A 26,478-nucleotide genomic window follows, 5' to 3' on the forward strand; every position below is an offset into this window, starting at 1 on the left:
CCAGCAATGAGCGCTCTTGACTACCTCACTGTGTGCAGAGCTAGCGCGCGGCCCACGCCAGCCAGCACGGCCTCTCCTCAGGCTGCTTCGCGGCCCCTGGCCACTCCGATACACCAGTGATCAGCGCCGGAGCGGTATAGTCCGCTTCCCATAAACCGCCGCCAGTCTTCTTATTCCCTGCCGTACACCATCAGCCAACAGCCGCCACCTCCTCGAGCAGCCCCGTATGCACTACTGCCCTCCGGTAGCGCCACCGCACACTCCCGCAGTGAGCCTCAGCCTCGGCTCCAGCCGTGTTTCACTTCCAGCCCACCGATCGCTGACAGCATGGCACGCAGGTTGCATCCAACAAGGTGCCTGTCTCGCCAATATCGCCTTCTTTTAAAGTCAGAAGCACATCAAACCGTCGCCAAGTGTCTACAGATTCTATCACGGACACTAGCAGCAATGGATGGCAGGGGAGTCACATGATAAATGAAGGATTATTACCCCGGCCAGCAGAGCTGCACTAGGGTGCGGCCATCTTGCTTCGGGCTCATTAACGCCCCCCCAGGCATCAGCTAAACTTAATAAGGTATAAGGGGTATGCAGTTTCTTGTGACATATGGGGGCTGTGAAGCTCAATGGGAGCATGACTCTGCAGGAACAAATGCATCATCATTGGGCATCAAAGAGCCCCCATTGAGGGTGCCCGTTGGGCATTCCAGCGCCGGCGCGACGTGGAGAAAATGCCCAGTGATGAAGCATGACACCTATCTAGGTGTGTGAGGGCATTTGTTCCTGCAGAGTCACGCTCCCAGGGGACACTGCGGAACAGACATTGACCTGCAGAGACCCACAACCCATCAGAAGTAGCCGGCGCTATTTAGCTGGAAACCTTTTCCCCTCTTCTATGCCTCCACTATCCTTCTCAATCCAAATAACTGACTAACATATCATCACTCAAATTACTTTAGCTTTTCACTATAAAAATGCACCACTAATCCTTTATGGGTTCTGGAGGAGCGTGCTACTCGCCAAAAAAAAGCTTTGACACCTCGTATGGGGTAGTAAGCGCTATATAAATGCAATTGCAATACAATACATACTTCACTAGGAACTGCATACCCCCTATACCTTATTTAGATCACCTGGAGTACGTATGCTAAACCTTGATGCGCTCAAAGTCCCTCCTTTTTGATATATATCAGCAAAACTTACACATGGAAAAAGACATAATGTACCGTACACCTGCGTTCACTGTGTATTCATTCACAAAAGTACCTCCCACTAGCGCATAGTAATTAAGTTTCTTAATTCCATTTACAATGACCTCACATGGTGAGGTCAGCAAGAAAACCGGGTAATGTAATTCTGCGGCTTCTTGCTGCAAAATCTCCCTTTTGAGTCTTCCTAGATAGTGCTATGGTTGTGAGTCAGACATATGTACATACCATTAAGGCGGATTTGTGAAAGACGCGTCCACAGGCAGGCCTCCCTAATGCAGGGTCAGGATCAGGAAGCAGCATTGGCACCAGCAATAGGTGGCGTAAGCAAACAAAGTCCTGAAAATATGCCTTTTTCAGTGAATGGGGAATTAACCTTTTTCGGTGATTGGGGAATTAACCTTTTTCGGTGAATGGGGAATTAACCTTTTTCGGTGAATGGGGAGCGCTCAAATGGCAAAAAGGTACTTTGCACGCAGTGCCGACGATCTTTTGCCCACACCCGAGGGCAGCATGGAAAGATGGGCCAGGGAAATGCCAGGGAAATGCAATTCAGTTTTTGTTTAATGCTGGGCATTCATATATTGTTAGATGTGCACTTCCCAAACTTCTAAGAGCATCTAACAAACAATGCCCAATCCGAACCTCTGCAAAGGCGGCTGTACGCATAGCAAAGTGTTCCAGGAAGGCCGCTTTCTTAACCTAATGTGCCGGAAGTGATGCAATTTATGGTTAGAAGCAGATCTTGATGTGACGGATATGACGCAATGGATAGGACATAATGAGCAGCATAGAGGAGTTTGTATTTGTGCAGTGAGCCAATGACAAATAATTAACCTTGTCGTGATGGGCAAGGCTTAGCTGCATATTCTAGTGCCTCATGCATATCCTTAAGTTTTTGCCCTGTGCCCTGGTAGACAGTGGCTAGGGTTGCCACTTGGTCGGTTTTATACTGGCATGACCAGTATTTTAATGTCCTGCCGGTACAAAAATTAGAAAAATGACGTAAAGACGGTAATTTTTTCCTTATCAGTAACATACTTCAAATAGTAAATGTTAGAAGAAACCACTTTAAAATGTTTTTTACACCTGCCCTAATGACACCTGACTTCATTAAACCAAATAAAAAACAGAAAGCCATGTTAAGAATGAATAAAGACAACTGTATGTAAAGTTCTACTTAAGAATCATGTCCCGCTCTTTGCAGAACATTAAACTGTGAACGATATTTTTCTCTGGGAAAGGTGGCGGCCTTACTCAGTGGCGATAACAGAAAATGAAGGTCTCCCCCACAAAATGATGGAGAGGCCGGGCCCCGAATTTCTAATATTCCATTAAAATTCATTGGCCTTAGGCTGACTGGGGACCCTCTGTAGGACTTGGGGACCCACTGTAGGGCTTGGGGGCCCCTGTAGGTTTGGGGGCCCTCCTGAGCCCCATTGGCTGCAGGGGCCTGTGTTACGCTCCTACTGTTAGGTAGGGCTATACATTGTGTCTAGGCTGTAACTTTGAGGGCATTCAGAAAGCAGAGGGCTTATTTAGTGCACTTTTATAAGTAACTGACCTACAAAAAACCAAATCAAACATAAATGGCGCAGAGAGTGCGAAGGTGACCAATGTCCAACCAGAATGGTCGGATCCATGCCAGATTTTCAGGATAACCTCTGATTTATTTACATTTCACTTACTATGTTAATGATTTACATTTATATTCATTTTATGTAAATTTATCTTATGTAGATATAGAGAAAGTCTGGCAATGATCCGACCCTCCAGGACGTCTTAAATAGGGTATTAATGAGTAGCAACCTGGGCAAGCTTTACATGACAGGGCAGATTTACAAGACCCTTGTGCCTCTTTTATGCCGCCGTTTTGTCACTTTTGTGACGCAGCGGCGGCGCAAAAGATGCACCATGCTGCGGGGTATTTACAAAGTGACGCATCTCGGAGATGTGTCACGTTGTAAAGCCCTGCTCCAGAAGTAGGCGTTCTGGCGCAGGAACGCCTTCCACAAGTGGCTGAGTGATATCTATAAGATTTTACTCAGTCACTTTTGAGCACATGCTGCGTCAAAAACCTGCGCCTGCTTGAAGCAGGTCGTAAGGATTGACACAGCATTGTAAAGATAGGGCCCCCCAGAGCACTGCTGGTGCTGGGTCGTTCTTGCGATGCAACCCCAGCAATGCGCCGCTTTTACGGCACAGATGCGTGACGCATCTGTGCCGGTTTTGCCCCATGGTGCGCCGCTTTGTAAATGCAGCGCATCCATGGTGGCGGAGCCGTGGAGCACAATAACTGGCGCATCCCTGCTGATATGCAGGGATGCGCCAGTTATTGTAAACCTGCCCCAACATGCTTAGTAAGGACTGAAGTGCATGGAAAACAATTTATTTCAGGAAACAAAACTGAGAAAGAACATTGGTTGTGAAGTTTTCTTTTTCCCAACACTAGAAGTACGCAATATACCAGGGTTGTTCGAGGTGGGTGCAGGAAAGCCAAATCAAAGCCACACCTTGAAGATAGCAGTTACCCTACTCTGACACATGCACCATTTACTTTTTTTATTTCAGCCAATTTTCTACGGCTCATTTACAAGATCACAATCTCTCCTCCCTCTGCTGAAAGTTTATACCTATGCAACCTGACAATATCTAATCTCCACTAACTCCTGTATTAATCCCACCAACCGTGTGTTTGAGTTCACCCCTCCGACTAATGATTGCGACCAACAGCTAATACTTTAGTCCACCATAAAAAACTGAAAAATGACTGAATGGAATGGTTTGCCCTGAGTGAGCAAGACTAATCCCAATAAATAACAAACAGTAACCAATAACACTGAACTAACCATCAACCTTGGGTCCAGGAGCAGCGTGCTGCCCGGCGTGAATTGCTTCAATGCCTCATCAGGGGTAGTAAGCCCTATATAAATGTCATTAAAATACAATACCTTGATAACTTAATTCCATTTAGAGATTCATGGTATGTAAATTTATCTCATAAGGATGTCCTGAATATCTGTCATGGATCTGGCTACCGTGGACAAATGGTTGGTCACATCTGTAATATAGATGATGGCATACACAGTATACATCTTTAGTTAGGAAAACATGGGTGTCAATTCTTTTCTTAAGCCATTAATATGCAGGTACTCGTTATTTTTTATCAGACAAATATAACTTGCTTATGGAAAAAGCTCAGCGAATCAACCCCCCTATGTCTAATCTAATGTCTAATCTTCTTGGCAGTGTCCAACCCCTGTCCTGTAGGCCTTTCTGTTAGCCTTATATTTACCCAGGTTTGTGCACAGAAACATGTATTTACCCGCATTCTTCACTGTCGCATTGTCTTGGGTCACTGTTGGGGGGCGAAGGGTGTATTCTGCAGCCAAAAAAGACAAAAATGGAGTGATAACATGATAGCATACTTTGTTGGAAAATAATGCATGTTACGTGTAGCACTGTAGCTCAAATAAACAAATAAGCTAGTCAATCCTAGTGAAATGTCAACGTTTAATTTCAGCTGTCTCATCAGATCATGTTTCCACAAAAATCATTATATGTATATGTATATGTATTGTCTCGCAAATGCCCCAGCTTTGAGAGGTCACACGCACTGTTCCACCATCCGGCTATTCAAAGCAGCCTGCCTTCCAGCTTTTGTTTATTGTATGTGCCAACGCGTTTCGCGGCTACACGCCGCTTCTTCCTGGGCTTGCAACATCAGAACGCTGAACGCACACCTGCATAGAATTTTCCTTTTTATTGACATGCTCGCATAGATGGGCGTTTGCTTACAAGTTTCGTTTCTGGTGCATGATGGACTTTATAGTCCTGTAGTGGTGAGTTCAGCGCCTAGAAGAAAGTTTTTAGCAAAATGTTAATTCCTTGTAGTAAGGTTCAAGGCGGTATACCCATCCGGCCCAGGGGCTTAACTGTCTTTCAGAGATTTGACTACCATTTTAATTTCTGCCAAATTAATTTCTTGACCTAGCCTAAGCATCTCTTCGATGCTTAGCTGTGTGAGCCCTGGGCTATTGCTGTAACTAGAACAGTCCTCTGTTTTGAGGCTCTGATCGTTCCTGTATAGTGCATGACAGAACTCTTGGACGGTCTTAAGGATGTCTTTGTGTTTTGTGTGGGTCTTGTTATTTGAGTCTGTGATGGAGGAGATGGTAAATTGGTTAAGTTTGTGCTTTAGGTAGGAGGCAAGTAGTTTCCCTGCTTTATTGGCCTCACACAGGTTGAGGGCTTTATATTTATTAATCCAAAGTCCTGCTCTCTCACTCAGTATTTTGTTGTATTCGTACTTCTTCTGTGTTAGTTTGGTTAGGAGCCCGCTATCATGTATGGCCTTAGCATGGGCCAACTCCAGGCTTTTAACCCCTTCCGTGCTCCCGTCGGCCGTTGGCCAACAGGAGCACTCCCTCCCCAGTGCTGCCGTCGGCCAACAGCCGACGCAGCTCGGCCCACCCTTTAGAACCCCCGCACCGCGGCAGATAAACAGCCGCGGTTAAGGCGTTAACCTCCTCCTCAAGCTGGTCTAGTCTCAAATTCGTACTTTTGTTTATTTTAGACTTAATCTTGATTATTGTGCCTTAAACCGTTGCCTTCAGGGCATCCCACAGAGTGTTGGGGCCAGTGTCCGGGGGAAGTCATTATGTTTGAGATAATCCGTTATAGCCTACTAAATCTTTTTTTTGTCCGCAGGGTCTGACAGCACATCGCTGTTGAACTGCCATCTAAGGGGAACGGCTTTGTTGTGATATCCGCTCAACTTTAGGCTGATACATGAGTGGTCTATTTACTGGTCTTGGGGCTTTGTCTGAGTGTTCGATTCGATGTTTGTGGGTCCCCGATCTTAATATGTAATCTATCCTGCTATAAGAGTTGTGAGGGTTCGAGTAGAAAGTGTAGTCTCTTGTGTCCGGGTGCTGGAGGCGCCACACATCTTTTAGGTTATATTTGGTGCAGATATTTTGGAGGGCTGCATGCGAGTTTGTGGGGTGATATTGACAGGAGGATTGTCTATCTGTTATGTGGTCCATTGAGATGTTAAAACCCCCTGCCAACACCATGAGGTCATTTTGGAAGCTCTCTAGCGTGCGTGCCACCTCCGCCCAGAATGTTGGATCATCTGCATTGGGGCTGTATACATTTGTCACATGGATTAGTTCCTCCCCCCTTCTCATGTGAGTCACCAGGAGCCTACCTCCGCTGTCGTGGGAAGTGATTCTATTGTTATGTTGGATCTTTTGGATACAAGTGTCATCACCTCTCCCCTTTTTTTTCCGCAGGTGAGCAAGCCGACTGAGAGATCCAATTACCTCTCACTAGTTTGGCATCCTTCTCGGATAGATTGGTCTCTTGTAGTAAGATTATATTGCCTTTAGTTTTGGCTAGGTAGTCTACTATCTTCCGGCGCTTAATGGGGTGGTTTAGACCTTTCATATTGAAGGACACTATGTTGAGGTCCGTTGCTAGACTGAGTGTGCTGTTACAGGCCATCATCTATGGTGTCGCGTGGTGCTTGCCTTAGTGTTATCTTTCTCTTCGCCAGTTCCTTGCTGATGCAAGGCTGAGATAATTTTGCAGGTTCCCCACATCCCCGGTAAGGTGCATCCGCGCTTCCCCAGTGCTCTGCAAACAAAGTACCTAGCCAGTCTGGGTATGCATATATGTGAGGTCTCCCAAGATTGTTTGCTAGCAGGGCCTACCAGTTTAAAGAGAAGAAAGAGGGGAAAAAGATAAATAAAGCTGAGAGTATAGAAAGCAAAGAACTGGGAAACGGTAGTGTGGATTCCTCTCCCCCCGGACCCATTTCCCCCCTAATATACAATCTTGTGTGTCGGACGTGCGATGACAGGATCATCGTCCCATCTCTCGGAGATTAACTGTTGTGTGGATTATATAGCTGTAGCCCCAAGAGAGTCTATGAGTAAGCACCAGTCTCTATATCTTGTGAACCCCACCCTATGCATTATAAAAAATATTATAAAAAAACCTGAGCAGCGTTCACTTCTGCAATTACACCGAAAAAAGGACACTAGGATATGACTTTAGTCTGTGCATGGAATCCCATGTCGTTGTTTTGCCGTTGCCGGATACTTGCTGCTCCACTGAGAGACTCGGGTATCTATTAAGGTAGACGTGTGTATAAAGTTGAGGTAGATAGTGTATATAATTGAGGTAGATAGTGGGTGGGTTTCTGACGTTCCCTGTAGGGGTAATGGCCCCCTTTAGCCACCAGAAGGGTGGGTTAGTGAGGTAGCTGTGCTCATCTGGTGACCGGCTCTGGTGACGCTCTCCTTTTGCTGGATCCGGTTTGGGATGTCTCCATTAGTTGGGATGTTGGGCCGTCCAGGTAGGTCACTTGGGGCGCGATGTAGGACACCAAACACTGGTCGGTAACGGCCGATTTCGGCTGTTACCGACCGGTATTTGGTTTTGGATATGTAGGGGCCTTAAATTTTACAGAATCAGTAAATTTACTGATTCGGTAAATTTACCGATTCGGTAAAATACTGAATCGGTAAATTTACGAATCGGTAAATCTAGATGTAGGTGGCACTGAAAACAATGCCACAGGCCCTTGAGAATTCGTTATTTACCACAAAATAATATTTTGTGTTAAATAACGAATTCCAGTGTACATGCACATCTGTGCATGTACACCTGTGCCATGTGGCACACATACATGCCCTAAGGGCATGTATGTGTGTCACATGGCACACAAGCCAGAATCAGGGGTGCAACAGGGTGTCAAAGTGACACCCTGTCCCCCTTGACAATTCGGTAATTTTACCGAATTGGTATTTACCAATTCGGTAATTGACATTGATTCCTATGGGCCTCAAGGCCCATAGGAATCAATGGCAATTACCGAATCGGTAAATACCGATTCGGTAATTACCGAATCATACCGATTTGGTAAAAATTACCAAATTATTTCCTACATCTCATTTACCGAATCTAGAATACCAAATCGGTAAAATTCGGTATTGTAGAGTCGGTAAATGAGATTTACCTACATCGGGCCCTAGATCCTTAGGGTCGTTGAAGTAGTGTTATCTTCCGGAGTTGTTTATCCTGAATTTGGCTGGGGCTACGAATGAAAACTATATGTTTTTGGCTCTTAGTTTGTCGCCAAGGGCAAGGAATCCTTTCTTGGTGTCGACCGTCGGCTTTGAGTAGTCCAGCGTAAAAATTATCTTGTTGCCTTTCCATGTTATCTGGTGGTTTTTACGTGCAAAGTCAAAGATTGCCTCTGTGTGCTGTGCCCTCAGTGGTCTGCAGATGATTGGACGGAACGCTTGCCTTGGTGAAGATCTAAAAGTAGGGACTGTGTGCGCTTTCCAGTTCAAATTGGCGTTCGAACTTTAGGTTTGTGATTTTAGGGATCAGATCTTCAAGAAAGGCTACACAAGAACCCGCTGGGCCTTCCGCTCCCTCGGGGAGGCCCAATATTTGAATGTTCCCCCGCCGATTACGATCTTCCAGTTCCGCTGTCTGCTTCTGGAGTGATGTGGTAGTTTTTGTTAGCGCCTTCAACTCCTTGGTTGAGCTGTGGGATAGATCCTCCACATCGCTGATTCTCTGTTCGGCTGTGGTGAGCTTATTATTGACTGTGTGTAGGTCAGCCCTGACTACTGTGATCTCGAGCTGAATTGCGTCTGGGGTGTTTTTTGTTGACTTAGCCAAGTCGTGCACCTCTGCTAGCTTCTTCAAGATCATATCTAGGGTGCTACTGATATTTGGCTTCTGTTTGATGGGGGAGGCTGAGATAGCTGGCTCTGCCTTGTTTTTTTCTGCTGTTGTAGTAGTCTTGATTCCCTCTCTGCCATGGCTGTATCGGTTGGGCGCCCTTGATGTATACCAGAATTGTGCGGAATTATGCAGGGGCCTGGAGACTCTTGTACTGTTGTGGTTTTTGTTTTAATTCCCTCTTTATCGTGTCTGGCCATGTTGGGCCTCAACAGCTTAAATGCCTCTGTACTATTCCTTACAGCATCTTCTGTGGGAGTACAGCTGGTCTACTTTGAAGGGGGGTCAGTGGTGTCACTGGGTCACTAGGACGCTGGGCCACTGGAAGTAGAGAGGGCTGCAGGGGCTGCACGTTTGGGGTCAAACAGCATGAACCCTCTCACCTCGCGCCTCTAAATTGTCTCTAGCTTGCCGCACACATAGTTTGCCTTGGGTCCCTTGGATTTCCGTGTGATGCCTCAGAGTGTTCTGGCGGAAGCGTGCATCACCACCTAAGGTGTGGTCGCTATAGATAAGCTGCTCTCCCTTCCTGCTATTGCACGTCCCTTATTGGGGGTTTGGTTTCCTTTTTTCCCAGATACCCATGTGGTAAGGGTGATGTTCCCTCTTGCTTGCCTCTTGATGTCGCAGTTTGCCGCTGCTATCCGGTTTTTACTGGCCCTTCACTCTGTGTGGTGTAGCGATCCGGGTAGGGTTGAGGTTGCCGCCATTTTGGAACGGCTCGGCTGGTTTTGGACTGAGTGCATCCCCCTTCTCTGAAAGGATCTCCTGTGCCTCAGGCTCCGTGTCCTCAGGCTCCCGTGTCCTTGTTAGCTCCCACCGCTGCCACCTTCATGCACACCTTCCTGCTGGAGCCTTCTCCTGTTTTTGTGCACTCGGTCGCTCGTTTGGAGGCTTCCAACATACAGCCGCCGCCTATCTTCTCACTGCTTGTCTTCTGCTTTTCACGCTGCGCAGAGGTGCTCAAAGGTGCGGACGCAGGGTGTACTGGCTGTTACGTAGGTCTGCTCCCGGCGCCATTTTGGGTTGTGGTGGTTTCGTTTTTCTTTCCTCTTTAGCAGAGACCGACCCCAGTATTCTCTTTGTGTAAGTACCCACTGCTGCATGGACAGTTTCCCTTGGTCACGGACCCATACTGTTTGTTCATGGGATCTTACCAGACTGAGTCGGGCCGGCGACCTCTATTTCATTGCTGTTTGCGTTGCTTTCCTGCACGTCTCGCTCCCACTCGATGAGCCAGCCTATATGCCCCAGGTCGCTGAGTTTAGGGGTATGCTGAATGCTGACTGCTGCCTTGGCTTGTTTGGGCAGCCGGTTATTGCATATGGCGCCGTTGCTGGCTTTGTGCTGGCTTCGTCTCCTCACTATCAATCCCCTATTTTCCCTGTGTTGCTGGTTTCAGTTTCAATTCTGCCATCTTGCTGCTCCTCAGAGTACACCGTCCTACCTCCGTGTTATCCCAATTTTGTTTCAATGCAGAAAGGGAGCTGTTAGTCCAGAAAAAGTCCTTTTGGTCAAATGGCATGAATCCATTCAGTAGTTTTAAAGTTATTTAAAGAAATTTCCAGTTGTATATATATGGACCCGGTGGATCCACGACCCCTTCCGATCTTGTGCTGAGATCTGATTGGTTGCCAACACTTCAAATCAGGAAGTATTTGTGCCCCTCTTTTGGCTCTGCTTGAAGCCGAATCACAGAAATAACATTAAAACAAAGAAAAGGGGGCAGGTTTGAAATACCCTGACCCCCTAGGTCTTTTGGGGGGGTCCCGCGACTCCTGCCGAAAATATATATATTTTTGAAGTGAAGGCTTCCGCGCTGATTCATTAATAGGCCCCTGGGTGGGCTAGGTACCGGGGGCTTTTGGAAACATAGGAGGTGGGCTCACTGGGCACCCTCCTCAGTCTATTCGAAGCCCAGGGGACCATCACCTCCCCAGGGCACAGATTTAAATTTTAAAATTATGCGGGTAGCCCCTATACCTCTTTCACATCCCCAGGGACCGCCATCTCCCTGTGGTACAGATTTGGGTAATAAATAATGCTGGGGAGGCCCTGCGACCTCCCCCACAGCCCTGGGGACGATCACCCCCCAGGCTAAATATTGTAAATCAATGCAGGCCCCAGGGTCCATGTCCCAGAACCAAAATCAATGGTGGGGGGGCCACGCGGCTCCCCACCATGAATAATTAATGGCACTGGGGACCGCCACCCCCCCAGGGCCGACTCCGCTAAGTCCCATGATGCCCATCACGGGACATAGCTTGTTTGCTGTGGCTTGGCGGGAGCTCCTGCCAAACCAGAGCGAAAACTACTCCATTTTCAACAAGCAAGAGCATTAAAAATGCTCTCAATTGTTGAAAGCGGAGCAGAATTGGTTTCCCAGACCGGGAGCTGCCTTTCCTGCAGCACACTGTCTGTGAAATCAATGCCGGCTCCTGCAGGATGAGGGGAGCCGGCAGGGACCGCTGGGGCCTTGAGGCTCTTCCGCTGTCCCTAACTAATGTCGATGGGTGCCCTGGGTGGGACCAGGGCATCCAAAATGGAGGGCAGGCCAGGGGATGGTGTCCCGATAGTCAGAATCGGCCTGGGAGAGGGAGCGTGTGGCCCCTCTCCCCTTAGTATTTTTTTGAAAATATAAATTGCAAAGGCTGGTCCCCAGGGGATGGGGTACCTGGTGCCATAATCGGCCAAAGGAGGAGGGCCGCGAGGCCCCCCTATGATTATTAATTTATAAAAAAAATAGAAAGGCTGGGCCATGGGGTTGGGGTCCCTGGATCCAAAATCAGCCCGGAAGGGGGCGCCGCGGGGGCCCCCTTCCGTTATTAATTTATAAAAAAGAAAAGGTTGAGCCCCAGGGATGGTGTCCCCAGTGCCAAAATTAGCCAGGAGAGGGGGCCACCCTCCTCCCCATTCGAAAAATGCCTAGCCTCGGGCGATGGGGTCTCTGGTGCCAAAATCGGCCTAGGGAAGGGGGGCTATGCAGTCCCCTTCCCTAAAAATAGAAAGAAAAAAAGCCCAGTAACTTGCCGGAGGCCCCATCCTCTTTCTCCAGTACTTTGGAAACGCGCTTACTAGTGCGCTGCTGGCTAGGAGATGAAGTCTCCTTGCCTCCAGAGGGTCCTTGGGGGCAAACACACCCCTCCTGTTACCTCCAGTAAGTCCCACACAGCGAAGTTGCTAAGAGGTTGTCGGAGGCCATGCACCACTCTGCAAACGTACCACCTGGCTTACAACTGGTTGGGGAAGGAATTCCACTTCACTCTTGATGGCCTCAGGACTAAAGTGGACTTCTTCCCCCAACCAACTCCAAAACTACTGTACAAATATACACCAAATTACAAACAGCATTCCTTCTGGACCAAGATCTAGCTTTCTGCCAAATTTGGTGTAATTCTGTTCAATGGTTCGGGCTGTAACCAAACAAAAAATGTGTTTCCTATGGAAAACTAGGTCCCAACTATAACTACCTACTGGTGACTGCCAGTAGGCAATATATACATATATTAATTGAAAAAAATCTAAGGTTTTAGTTAGATGAAAATTTCAGTGCCAATGTAAAGTTTTGAACTATAAAAAATACAGAAATCACCAGTTATAGTTAGCGGAGCTAACTGTATCTTGCGCACACACCAGGCACTGCTTATGACCTCACATACTACATCATTCATTACATGTTGTATGACATTATTTATGACATCACTGATGACATTTCAAATGACATCACAGGGGACATCACTGATGACATCCTGCAATGAGTGTGCTAGTTTGTTTCATAGTTTGTACAGTGGCAGATAAGTATCATCGAGTTCTCTACCTAATTCTGCACAACCTCTTTACTGCTAATGGGTGTGAGTGTTTACAAAATATTTATGCTCCTAATCGATCATAGGTGTGTAGAGGTATTGAGCACATTATGGATGCTGTGTCCAGAGCTAACACTGTCTGCAGAGAATAGTTGATGAATTGCATACAAGCTTTTTGGGTTTTGTAAAAAAGTTTGTAACAGTGCAATGATTGTATATAGTAAATACTAGGTATTGTAAGCACCCTTCAGTATTCTAGGGGAATCATCTCAGCATGATAATTTCTTTATAAGACAGACAATGAAGTGTGTGCAAGGTACTTACTTATATATATGTGCTTGATACGCTATTGAAGCTGATGTATCTATAATGGTTTCAGTAGAGTATAAAGTGTGTGGGTAGTATGACTTTTAACACCTTTAGGCCTTAGGTGTCTGCAGTGAGTAGTCTCTCTTTGGAAAGGTGAAGACTGCATAGAGTGAAGACTGTTCTTAGTAGATTCGGTTTAATAATCTATGATATATTTTCCATGATAGTTTTGCTGAATACCAATAGTGTGGTACAGGGTAAACTCTCTACATAGGGTACACTCTCTTTACAGTACACACTTTTTTACTCATGTCCACTTAATTTCTCACAAGAGGTTCGCTAACTATGAAGGTTTTGATACAGGCTAAAGGCTGTCAATATCTGTCTTTGAATTCAGGAGGAGTTCGAAGCAGAAGAAAGACTTTGGATCATCTGGTATATTTTGTTCCCAAAGATATGACTTGCCATTGGCATGGACGTCATTTAGGGGTCCCCAGGGGTCGCAGCTGCGACCCCTGGCTTGCCCCCTTGCTAACCCTTTCACTGCTTTTGAAACCCCTGGACTCAAAGGTGGCAAAATCAGGGCCTGGAACACAGGGGCAGCTCTTCCTAATGGACGGTGGCTAGAGCTCCACTTGCATGGTCTCTGTTAATTTTAAAAAACAATTATAAATAGAGAATGATATCATTCGCTATTATTGTAATAAAAAATGGAGTACTTTAGCTGTAATATAACCCTATCTGGAAGCTAAGGTAAGTAAAAAACGCCATTAAATGCATGTTGTAGTGGAGAAGTGTGGGATACATGTAAGAAGGGGGTCCCCATAGGAAGGAGTTGTGTATTGTATGTAACAAACACAGCAAATTACACAAAATATCACACAAAAATTGTATAGACAAAATTCAAAATGGCATATATTATTTAATGACCAATGTTTTATGATTAGTATCTACAATCAAAATATCAAGTGAATTAACGGCCCCAAAGAGGGGAGAGGGGAGAAAGGGAGGGGTAGTGCTCAAGGAAGTGTCGAGAGGTCATAGCATAGTGTAAGAAAGTAACAATACAAATTAGCAAAGGTTATCCAAAGATAATCTGAATACATACGTCCCAAATCAGGACTACAAATTCAAGAACAAATATGAACATAGCTTTTCACGGTCACAACTAATTATTAGTGAATTCAAAAGTGTGCCGGAAAGACAAATTATAGAAGGAACTGTCGACGTTTCGACCCCTATCTATAGGCCGAATGGAGTCCTCTTACGGGGTCTTCATCAGGACATCAAAGTGGGGAAGAAAGGTGAGGCCATTCATGGTTGTGTTCCCACAGAGAGGGGAGGTTTCGATATGCGTGCGGAGGGTACCCAGTGAACGTCAAGGTAGGTGTGGCGGTAATACAACTCAACGCACCAGTGATGATTAGAGGTGTTTAAATTGGACCGTTCACAATTCAGATGAGGCTATGCATAGTATAGTTTCAAAAGGACAGTCAATTCGGAAGGTAGTTAGCCTTGCAAAAATACATGGGCTTGCAAGTGCAAAAAACCGGCAGTTAGCAATACGGCGTCTGTCCGTAGAAACTGGACATTGTTGTACAGCGTTAAACACCAGTCACATTAGTTGGCTCTGGCATCAATGATGCCTGCTACTTGAGTTTCGAACGTCAATTGCGTTCGGTTGGGTGGGTCCGGTATTTTATTTGCTAAACTACGGCGAAGTCCCTGCCTGCTGCTGAACACACGAGCGCCGACTCCGCAGTGACTGCGGAGTCGGCGCTCGTGTGTTCAGCAGCAGGCAGGGACTTCGCCGTAGTTTAGCAAATAAAATACCGGACCCACCCAACCGAACGAAATTGACGTTCGAAACTCAAGTAGCAGGCATCATTGATGCCAGAGCCAACTAATGTGACTGGTGTTTAACGCTGTACAACAATGTCCAGTTTCTACGGACAGACGCCGTATTGCTAACTGCCGGTTTTTTGCACTTGCAAGCCCATGTATTTTTGCAAGGCTAACTACCTTCCGAATTGACTGTCCTTTTGAAACTATACTATGCATAGCCTCATCTGAATTGTGAACGGTCCAATTTAAACACCTCTAATCATCACTGGTGCGTTGAGTTGTATTACCGCCACACCTACCTTGACGTTCACTGGGTACCCTCCGCACGCATATTGAAACCTCCCCTCTCTGTGGGAACACAACCATGAATGGCCTCACCTTTCTTCCCCACTTTGATGTCCTGATGAAGACCCCGTAAGAGGACTCCATTCGGCCTATAGATAGGGGTCGAAACGTCGACAGTTCCTTCTATAATTTGTCTTTCCGGCACACTTTTGAATTCACTAATAATTAGTTGTGACCGTGAAAAGCTATGTTCATATTTGTTCTTGAATTTGTAGTCCTGATTTGGGACGTATGTATTCAGATTATCTTTGGATAACCTTTGCTAATTTGTATTGTTACTTTCTTACACTATGCTATGACCTCTCGACACTTCCTTGAGCACTACCCCTCCCTTTCTCCCCTCTCCCCTCTTTGGGGCCGTTAATTCACTTGATATTTTGATTGTAGATACTAATCATAAAACATTGGTCATTAAATAATATATGCCATTTTGAATTTTGTCTATACAATTTTTGTGTGATATTTTGTGTAATTTGCTGTGTTTGTTACATACAATACACAACTCCTTCCTATGGGGACCCCCTTCTTACATGTATCTTATAGCGCCCAGGTCCCCTAGACTGCATGGGTTAACCCCTCTTTTTGTAACGCGTAGTGGAGAAGTGTGGCTCACCGGTTAGACGAGGCAGACCCGGACGCAGAGGTCAGACCCGGGACCAGGGTTCAATCCCCGACGCGGCAGGGTCTTGAGCTCAAAATGTCCACGGACTCGATAATTCTCACCTCGGTGCCTACTGAAATCATGGGTTCACACTCTGTAACTCTGGGCAATAGCTTGCTTAATCTCCACTACGGCCCTACCGCGATGGGATGCCTGGCTTTCACCTTGGAAATGCCCAGTAGGGGTTATCTCGCAGGGAAAAGCCAGGACGGGTTCCCAAAGCAAGAGCCTTGAGACCTTACGGTGAAAGGCGCTATATAAGAACGTATGATTTACGATTGTATGCATGCTTGCGAGTGAGAGTGTGCTTATGTGCTTATGTGCGTGAGAGCGTGTGAATAAGTTATTATGTGTAAGCATGTGTGAGTCAAAGTAAAGGTCAATTGGTGTGTGATGTCACTACTGCTACGCCTGGCATATCGGTGAACTGACATCCATGGTCATTATTGTGACTCACCCATCGTGCCTAGCGTCAGAAGAGAGCTGACCGCTGAAGTCATGCGCTGACCTGAGCTCCAAGCGCTGTAGAAGCACCAGTAGCGGGCTGGTTGTGGCACTCTTGGTACTTCGAAAGTGACGCTGTGCCTGGACTCTGGGGCTTGCAGCTCCTCGACTGGTGCGGACTGCCCTTCCCTATACAGGAAGAACGTGCCCTCTGGATAGGTGCTGGGTGCAGTGCACCGGATCTTCGCAGCCAGGCTTTCCCCATCTATGGCAATTTCAGGTGGCGGCAATGACACTGGGATAAAAAAAAAAAAAAGAATTTGTAAGGTGTGTATCATTGTACTATATTTGCATCAAAGGCCGGAACAGAAATACTACCAAAGTCCCTGACACCCATTACAATATGGAATTGCTACCTGTAGACAAACACTGCAACTTAAAATGTTGAATTCTCCTTTTAGCATTACATGTTTACCCTTCTCAACGAACAAGCACTGGCGTAACGAAAATTGAGGGGACCTCCCTGCACGGCATGCAGAGAGGCCCCCTCCAGGCTCAATCAGGAGCTCTCTGGGCATAGTGCAGTGCCGAGGGGGCCCTCTGGAGCTTAGGGCCCCCCCGCACTGCGGGGGCTGCAGGGGCCTGTGTTACGCCCCTGCGAACAAGCCAGCTGTTGCTTTGCTGCAATTGAATTTATATAGTGCTTACTACCCCTGATCAGGCGTTGAAGTGCTTTTCAGTGAGTAGCGCGCTACTCCAGAACCCAAAAAGATTTGGTGGTGAATTAGTGTAGGGAAATATGACTTTGATTTGAGCGGTGGACATGTGAGTCTGTTATTTGGATTGAAAAAGGATAGTGGAGGGATAGAAGAGGGAGGGGTTTGCATTTAAATAGCGCTTGGTACCCCAGATGAGGAATCAAATCCCTTTTCGGTTACTAGAAAGCTACTCTGGAACCCAAACAGGATTAGTAGTGAATTAGTATAGGGAAATATGAAATTAATTTGAGCAGTGGATATATGAGTCTGTTAGTTGGATTGAAAAGGATAGTGGAGGGATAGAATAGGGAAGGGTCTAGAAAGTGTTAATTTGGAGATTATAGCAGCAGGAGGAGGATTTGGGGGAAGATTCAGAGGGAAGGTTGTAGAAAGGCTTGTTTGGGAGATCTGAAAAAGTAAAATAGGTTTGAGATGATGCAAGGAGGGGTAGAGGAGGGGAGAGTCTAGAAATGGTTATTTTGGGGATCATAGTAGTAGAATGGGGTTTGGAATGAGTCAGAGAGTGAAGGTAGAGGATATATTGAGAGGTATACAGGGAGAAATAAGGTAGTGCACTGGAGAGGGTCGTAGATTGAGATTTGGGATAAGTCAGAGAGTGGAGATAGAAGATATATTGAGAGAGGTATAGGGTGAGACATATAGGTATTGCATTGTAGATGCTGAAATAGGAGTAAAGTAAAAAAAATAAAGATACATAAGTATATGGAAGGAATATATGTATAAGTAAGGTATTAGTTTTAGATGTAATTTGTATTTAATAAATTCAGATTTTCAAGTGTTGCTGTACTTTAAGCTAAAACATTTTTATTCATTAGTGAAGCAATTGTAGATGAATAGTTATGATAAATATATACTTATGTATGCAGTGATCTATATACACGTTAAACATAGAATAATATAAGTTCAAGTTCAAGTTCAGGAATTTGTATAGCGCACTACTCACCCGGAGGGTCTCAAGGCGCTTGGGGGAAGGGGGTGCATTATTTATCGAATAGCCAGGTTTTAAGTTCCTTCCTGAAGGAAATGTGGTTCTGGGTAAGGCGGAGGTGAGTGGGGAGGGAATTACAGGTTTTGGCCGCCAAGTAGGAGAAAGATCTTCCTCCCACGGTGGATCTTTGGATGCGTGGAACTGCAGCGAGGGCTTGATTGGAGGATCTTAGTTGGCGGGTCGGTGTGTAGAAGGACAGTCGTGTGTTGAGGCATTCGGGTCCTAGTTTGTAGAGGGCCTTGTGTGCGTGGGTGAGGAGACGGAACGTTATTCTCTTGTTGACGGGAAGCCAGTAGAGGTCTTTCAGGTGACCGGTAATGTGAGCTTGGCGCGGGATGTCCAATATGGTTCTGGCTGATGCGTTTTGGATGTGTTGGAGTTTTTTCTGTAATTTGGAAGTGGTTCCGGCGTAGAGGGTGTTTCCATAGTCCAGTCGGCTAGTGACCAGAGCGTGAGTGACAGTCTTTCTTGTTTCGGTGGGGATCCAACGAAAGATTTTTTTGAGCATACGAAGTACGTTAAAGCAAGAGGATGAGACGGCGTTGACTTGTGAGGTCATCGAGAGGGAGGAGTCTAGGATGAAGCCCAGGTTACGTGCGTGGTCTGTGGGTGTGGGTGCCGTGCCCAGGGCCGAAGGCCACCATGAGTCGTCCCAGGCAGAGGGGGATGATCCTAGGATGAGAACTTCCGTTTTTTCTGAGTTAAGTTTTAGGCGGCTGTTTTTCATCCATTCGGCTACTTCTTTCATGCCTTTGTGAAGATTGGTTTTGGCGGTGTTAGGGTCTTTGGTAAGGGAAGGATCAGCTGGGTGTCGTCAGTGTAGGAGATGATGTTGAGGTTGTGTTGTCGCGCGATGACTGCGAGGGGACTCATGTAAACGTTGAAGAGGGTGGGACTAAGTGATGATCCTTGTGGTACTCCGCAGATGACTTCGGTGGCCTCTGATTTGAAAGGGGGGAGTTGGACTCTCTGGGTTCTCCCGGCGAGGAACGAGATGATCCAATCTAAGGCTTTTCCTTGTATGCCGATGTTGCTGAGGCGTTGTACGAGGGTGCTATGACAGACCGTGTCGAAGGCGGCGGAGAGGTCAAGTAGGATGAGGGCAACTATTTCTCCGTTGTCTAGTAGAGTTCGGATGTCGTCTGTCGCTGCAATAAGGGCGGTTTCAGTTCTGTGTTTGGCTCGAAAGCCGGACTGTGAGGAGTCGAGGGAGTTGTTGCATTCAAGGAAGGCGGCGAGCTGTCTATTGACGGCTTTCTCAATGACTTTGGCAGGGAATGGGAGGAGGGAGATGGGGCGGTAGTTCTTGAGTTCAGAGGGGTCCGCTGTGGGTTTCTTCAAGAGGGTGCTGAGTTCGGCGTGTTTCCAGCTTTCTGGGAAGGTAGCGGAGTTGAAGGAGCAGTTGATGACATCACGGAGATGGGGTGCGTTGATGGAATCTGCTTTGTTGAAGATGTGGTGGGGACAGGGGTCGGTTGGCGAGCCTAAATGGATGGAGTTCATTAGGCGGATGGTGTCTTCAGTGGTGATTGGGTTCCAGGCGTTAAGGATGTTAGGGGGCGGTTTAGGTTTGGAGGTGGGTGGAGTAGATTGTTCTTTGGAAATGTTCTCAAAGCTGTTGTGTATGTCGGCGATTTTGTTATAGAAGAAAGAGGATAAGGAGTCGCAGAGTTGTTGGGAAGGAGTAATGTCGTTAGAGGCTGTGGTGGGGTTGGTAAACTCTTTGACCATGTTGAATAGTTCCTTGCTGTTTTGGGCGTTGTTGTCGAGTCGATCCTTGAATGCTGACTTCTTGGTAGATCGGATCAGTTGGTGGTGTTTGCGGGTGCCTGTCTTGAAGGTGGTCAGGTTGTCAGTGGTTGGGTTTTTTCTCCATGTTTTCTCGAGAGTACGGCAAAGTTTCTTGGATTTCTTAAGGTCTTCGTTGAACCAGGGGGCTTTTTTGCTACCCTGTTTGGTTTGGTGGTTTTTCAAGGGTGCTAGTTCGTCAGCGCTGTGAGTGATCCATTGTTTGAGTTTGGTGGCCGCTTGGTTTGGGTCCGATGATATGGCAGGAGGGTTTTGGTTTAGCGAAGTGAGGAGTTGGTCGGTGGTGATTTTGTTCCAGTTTCTTTGTGGAATAGGTTGTGGGGGGTTGTGGGTCGAGGAGGTTTTGTAGTTGAAGTGAACACAGCTGTGGTCCATCCAGTGGAGAGCTGTGGTGCGATCAAGGGAGATGTGCTTGCTGGAGGTGAAGATTGGGTCGAGCGTATGTCCGGCTATATGGGTGGGAGTGTCAACAAGTTGTTTGAGACCAAGATTGGCCAGGTTGTCCAGAAGGGTGGTGGTGTTGCTGTCATTGTTCTTTTCCAGGTGGAAGTTGAGGTCCCCCAGAAGCATGTAGTTCTCGGAGGCGACGGCATGTGGGCTGATAAAGTCGGTGATGTCTTCGCTGAATTGTGTACGGGTTCCTGGTGGTCTGTAGATGAGGGTGCCTCTAAGTGTGGTTCTGGGGTCGGTGTGGATCTGAAAGTGGAGGTGTTCGGCGGTTGTAAGGTTATCGTCGAAGCTGGTCGTGATTCTGATGGTGTTCTTATGGACGATGGCGATGCCTCCTCCTGTTTGGTTGGTGCGGTCTTTTCGAATGATCTTGTAGCCGTCCGGGATAGCTATGGCGATGTCGGGCGCTGAAGAGGCGTTTATCCAGGTTTCTGTAAGGAAGGCGATGTCCGGTGAAGCAGTGTTGAGTAGGTCCCAGAGTTCTGTGGCGTGTCTGTGGATCGAGCGGGTGTTTAGCAGGATGCACTTCAGGTGGTTAGGGTCGGATCTGTGTGTGGGGTTGGTGGGGGTCTTGGTGCAGGCGAACTTGCAGGAGTGGCAGGCGAAGGGGCCGTGGGTACGTCCTGGGGCAGCCTCGTAGCATTGTGAAGTGCGTCCGGGGTTAAGGGCTAGGAGGGTGGCGGTGTCATACGTTATGCGGGATGAGTGCGGTTTGCGAGGGCCAGGGGGTCTGGCGCTGGGCGCGGGCCAGGCGCAGACGGGCTTATCTTTGGCGCACCTTCGGCGCGTATCCGCTGCGCGTGGACGCTGCGCGAAGGACCGTCAGTCATAAATGGAGAGTGGAGGGGGGCGGAGCGTGTGAGGGGGAGCTGGGAGGCGGGAGCGTAGGGGGAGGGACGGGCTGCAGGCACAACAAAATGGTGTTAACAAAAACAAAAGGACAACAGGACGCTATGGGTGCAATCAGGCAGCAGTTTTGCTCAGGAGGCAATGCGGGCAATGCGGGCAATGCGGGCAATGCGGGCAATGCGAGCGAGCGGTGGTGCACACAGGCACAATTTAAATATAAAAACAATCAAAGCAATGCGGTGCGCTACGCCACAAACCGGGTGCAAATTAATTCAAATTCAAGGGATGGCAGTGGGGAGAAGCAGCGCTACGATACCAGGACAGCGCTACGAGGTCAGGAGGTAGGGTGGAGCGACCGCTTCTGAAGGAATCAGGCTGATCACGGAGAATCCCCAGCCGGGCTGTTCCTGTTGTCCAGTGGGTGGGAGGGGGAGCTGGGAGGCGGGAGCGTAGGGGGAGGGACGGGCTGCAGGCACAACAAAATGGTCGTAACAAAAACAAAAGGACAACAGGACGCTATGGGTGCAATCAGGCAGCAATTTTGCTCAGGAGGCAATGCGGGCAATGCGAGCGAGCGGTGGAGCACACAGGCACAATTTAAATATAAAAACAATCAAAGCAATGCGGTGCGCTAAGCCACAAACCGGGTGCAAATTAATTCAAATTCAAGGTATGGCAGTGGGGAGAAGCAGCGCTACGATACCAGGACAGCGCTACGAGGTCAGGAGGTAGGGTGGAGCGACCGCTTCAGAAGCAGAAATAACGACTATCTATCCATACTAATATAATAAAGAGAGAGCCCAAAACTTTGAGGCGGGTAATCTCAGGAACCACAGCACCAATCACAACACCCAATACAGCGTTGGAAAGGGCATTTGCAGCAGAAGGACATAGGCTATGCAGACGCCCACCATATACATTTAAAAGGTAAAAGAACCGTGCCAGCAAAGTAGTCCCTTGTGGGTGTGTCTGCATTGTGCTGCGGGCGTGTGCTGGGGGCGTGACAAATGCTGGGGGCGTGTGGTACGTTCCGCCCTTCATGCCATGTCTCATATTGTGTGCTAATCCCACCCTGCTCCCTTTAAATACCCCTGCACCCCATAATCATAACCCACCCTTACTCCTTAAAATACCCCAACACCTTTAAACACTAACCCATCTTAACCTTATAAATATACCCTGTACCCCAAAACCCAAACCTATCCCTAAACCCTAAAAATACCCCTGTACCCCCAAACCTAGCCCTGAACCCTATAAATACCCCTGTACCTCAAATCCCACACCTACCCCTGAACCCTAAAAATACCCCTGTACCCCCAAACCTAGCCCTGAACCCTTAAATACCCCTGTACCCCAAAACCAAAACCTACCCCGTAACCCTAAAAATACCCCTCTACCCCCAAACCTAGCCCTGAACCCCTAAAAATACCCCTGTACCCCAAAACCCAAACCTCGCCCTGAACCCTAAAAATAACCCTGTACCCCAAAACCCAAACCTAGCATTGAACCCTCAATACCCCTGTACCCCAAAACCCAAACCTACCCCTGAACCCTAAAAATACCACTATACCTCAAAACCCAAACCTAGCCCTGAACCCTAAAAATACCCCTGTACCCCAAAACCCAAAACTATATCTGAACCCTTAAAATACCCAAACACCCCAAAACATATACTTCAGTACCCCAAAACATATACCCCTGAACATGCTTTTACCATTCATGTATTTACAAAGAATTTCGTTGTAAATGTATGCGTGGTAAAAGCATATAAAATGTAATGCCATGCGTTATAATGGAATTGCGGAGTCATGGCACTTTCGTAATGAAAGTATGCGGAGTGATGGTATGAGGAAAGAAAGTTGCGGAATAATGCGTGTTTATCCTCCCCCGGTAAGTACATTGGTGGCAGAGCGGCCCACATCTCCAGCAACATACTCATATTTTTTCACCACCCATTTGAAAAATGCACAGGTCTCTCTCATTGATGGCAGGCACCAACATACACTTTTAGACACACCTCCCGCCACAATTTCTAGAATTGCGAACTTTAGAGCTGGGGAGCTACGTTTGAATCTCGGCATCAACTCAACAATCTGTGATTCCTGGCAAATCGCTTTGTCTCCCCGTGCCTACCACAAATGAATGTGTTCTTCTGTAATGTAAATTGTGCTCATGCCATGTTGTCTGGTTCGCTCTATAGAATATTGCAAGGAAATAAAGTAGGGAAACTCGAGTTCACACACTACTGAACGCGCACACTTAAGTGCATCAGCAGTGCACTGTGAATCAGAGCGTTTCACAGGCCTGTCACAGATAAGAAATGCTATCAAAACGAAATCCTGCAAAACAATATACTACTGGCCGGCAGCAATTCATACCCGGACAACGTCGGGACGGGCTGCTAGTATATTTATAAACATGATTATCAGACACATGTATACAAAAGAATACACATATCTAGGTTCATATATATAATCCAAATAACTGCTTATATACACTGAGATATGCTGTATATTTCTGTTTGAGTATGGTGTTTATAAAATTAAACTTCATGTAACACTTTTTATGCTGACTGGATATCCTCAATGGTCACCTTTTGTAGTAAACCTGACACTGCTTAACAAATTATAAGATTAACTTCATCTTGCCTTTTTCTGGAGGATGCCATAATGGAAGTACTAATGAGTCAATGTGCTACACTCTAGATCATATTAAGCAATAATTGCTCCTAGGGTATTTGATTCCATTGGTTCAGGATCAAAGTAATCCTTCAACTGGTGTTGTTTAGTTCAGAGGTGCAAGAAATGTGTCTGTTGCTTGAATGAGGGGTGACCCATTCACAACAGGCACAATCCATGTCAGGGTGAACCACATAAGTCACTAAAATAACCTGTGCACATTAGCAGTCAGGCTTAACTTAGAGGCAAAGTGTAAAGTATTTATGCAGCACACAAACAGTAACAAAGTAAAAACACAACACAAGAAAAATCCCACACCAATTTAGAAAAATAGAGTAAAAATAAATAAATGATTTGACATCCAAGCAATAAAAATCCAATTAGTAAAACCAGATTTATGAATTATTAAAGGTTAAGGAAAAATAGCACCTAAAAGATCTAAGGGCCAACTGCGGGCATCTAGTTGCATGAGACCTGTAAAGTAAAAAAATACTTCTGATTGCAATGGAATCCGAGTCGGAAACAAGAAGTGGATTGGGTCCGGTCGGCACTTACCTTAGGATTTAGAAGGATTCTGAGAAAAAATGTTCTGAGAAGGTAAATTTTAGCAGGTCAAGACTGCAGGCAGTGTTCGAGGAGGGAACAGTATCGTTGGGGAGCGGGTGGACAAAGTCGCAGAGAAGAGTTCTATGTTCGGACTTAGTCTCTTTTTTGAAAGTTGAAAATCTCCAGCGAGATGAGGCTGGAGGCTGTAGCAGATGAGGATACCCCTTAGCGAAGGACCACTGAACAGGATTTGCCCTTGTGCAGAACAGAGCAGGAGTTGCCACAAAGTAAACTTGGTCAGATAGATGAGCGGGTTAGCCCAAGTCTTCTCTCAGAGCAGTTTTTAGCCAACATGTTTAACATGTTTTTATGTCCCAAATTTTGGATTTTGGCTATCTGGGCACTTTTAGCACTACCACTAAGGGTCAAGGACTGGAGGGGCACCAGTTGGGGGGGTTTAAGGCTCACTTAGGATGGGTCGAGGTATGGGTTCAAGGTGGTTGGATTCCTTTCTGTCCCTGAGGCTCTGATCATAATGGCAGTCAACTAATGCTTGGAGTCACTCTGGTAATCCTGGGTTCAAGTGATGAAATAGAGCAAGCCTCTGATGGTTTAAGGCAGTCTACATGCAGCAAAGCAGTCCTGCCAAGTTCAGCAAAGCAGTCTTCTGAAGTACACAACAGGTCACAGCAGCAGGCAGTTCTCTGAGAGTCCTTCCACTGGTTCAAAACTAAATAGTGGGTCTGAGGGTCCTATGTTTATACTTGGTGCCTCCTTTGAAATAGGAGAAGTTCCTAGACAATTCCCTTTGAAGTGCTTGCAGTTTTCTGCTTCCCCTGCTCTGGCTCCAAGCTCGCTGCATGAATAATGCTGGGGTGACAAGTCCTTTGTGTAAAGGCAGAGCATAGCCTATTCAGTTGCAAGGGGGGCGGTGGCCAGCTCCACCCCATCCCATTCTGCCAATTGATTGCCCATCCAGATACACCTATAATTCCTCAGACACCAAACATGAGACGTTTATCCCTACCTGACAAAGGTTAGCACTTATTACATGTAATAAGGCAATCCCATTCTATCATGTGGGAGAATTGGGCCTCACAGTACTGAAAATAAGTTTTTCAATACCAGGACATTTCAAACTTAAAAGTACATGTCCAACCTTTCAAATCCAATGCACCTTGCCCTATGCACCTACCAAGAGCCTACCTTAGGGTTTACATTTTTTTAAGGGAGTTTAAGGCTTGGCAGGGGGTTATATTGCCAAGTCACATCAGAAGTTTAAAACTGCATTTAGGTTGCAATGGCAGAACTGGGACATGTTTTAAGGGGCTACTTAAATGGGTGGCACAATAAGTGCTTCGGACCCACTAGAAGCATTTCATTTACAGGCCCTGGCTACATGGTATAGCACTCTACAAGGGACCTATCAGTAAATTAAATATGCCAATCAAATGTAAACCAAATTTACCATTTTTAAGAGAGAGAGAGGGCAAGCACTTTAGCACTGGTTAACAGTGGTAAAGTGCATAGAGTCCTAAAACCAAAAAAACGAATTTCAGAAAAAAGTGGAGGGCAAAGGCAATAGGTTTGAGGGAAGACCGCCCTAAGGCTGACAATACCTTTTCATCTTATTTTGCAGCTCTTCAACGCACTAGTATGACAGATGTGTTTCGAGGGACGGCCTTTGACCTGATGGCGGGCAGCATGTTTGATCTCATTTAAGAAAAGGTAATCAGTGTTGGAAAGCCTCCACAGATCGCGCTCTATCTGTGTCTTTCTATATCTTTTTTTTCCAGGATCTCATTAACTACTGGTTTAAAGAAATACCCCAACTATCGTATAGCATGTTTGAGCAGCACAAAGGAGCTTGTGAAATAGCAATATGCCAATTTATTATTGCCACAATAGCTACTCTTATCTGATATAACAATTTACTTACACTCCTTGTCGAGTGGAGGATACTCCACAGTACCATGCACAAAATCTATTTTGAGATGAGT

General features: G+C 46.5%; 1 protein-coding gene across 2 annotated transcripts in view; it reads right to left on the reverse strand.

Annotated features, from left to right (window-relative positions):
* C1_1H19orf38 (chromosome 1_1 C19orf38 homolog) overlaps nucleotides 1-26,478 on the reverse strand; it is a 152,581-nt gene that overhangs the window by 103,043 nt on the left and 23,060 nt on the right. For both annotated transcript variants that reach the window (XM_086961516.1, XM_086961524.1), the window contains 2 exons: nucleotides 16,393-16,674; nucleotides 4,531-4,587 (listed from right to left, as the gene is read on the reverse strand). In XM_086961516.1, the coding sequence (XP_086817642.1) occupies nucleotides 4,531-4,587; nucleotides 16,393-16,674 (339 nt within the window). The remainder of the gene's footprint in view (nucleotides 1-4,530; nucleotides 4,588-16,392; nucleotides 16,675-26,478) is intronic.

The sequence above is a fragment of the Lissotriton vulgaris genome, chromosome 1_1 (genome assembly GCF_964263255.1).
Source record: "Lissotriton vulgaris chromosome 1_1, aLisVul1.2, whole genome shotgun sequence".
Taxonomy (NCBI): Eukaryota; Metazoa; Chordata; class Amphibia; order Caudata; family Salamandridae; genus Lissotriton; species Lissotriton vulgaris.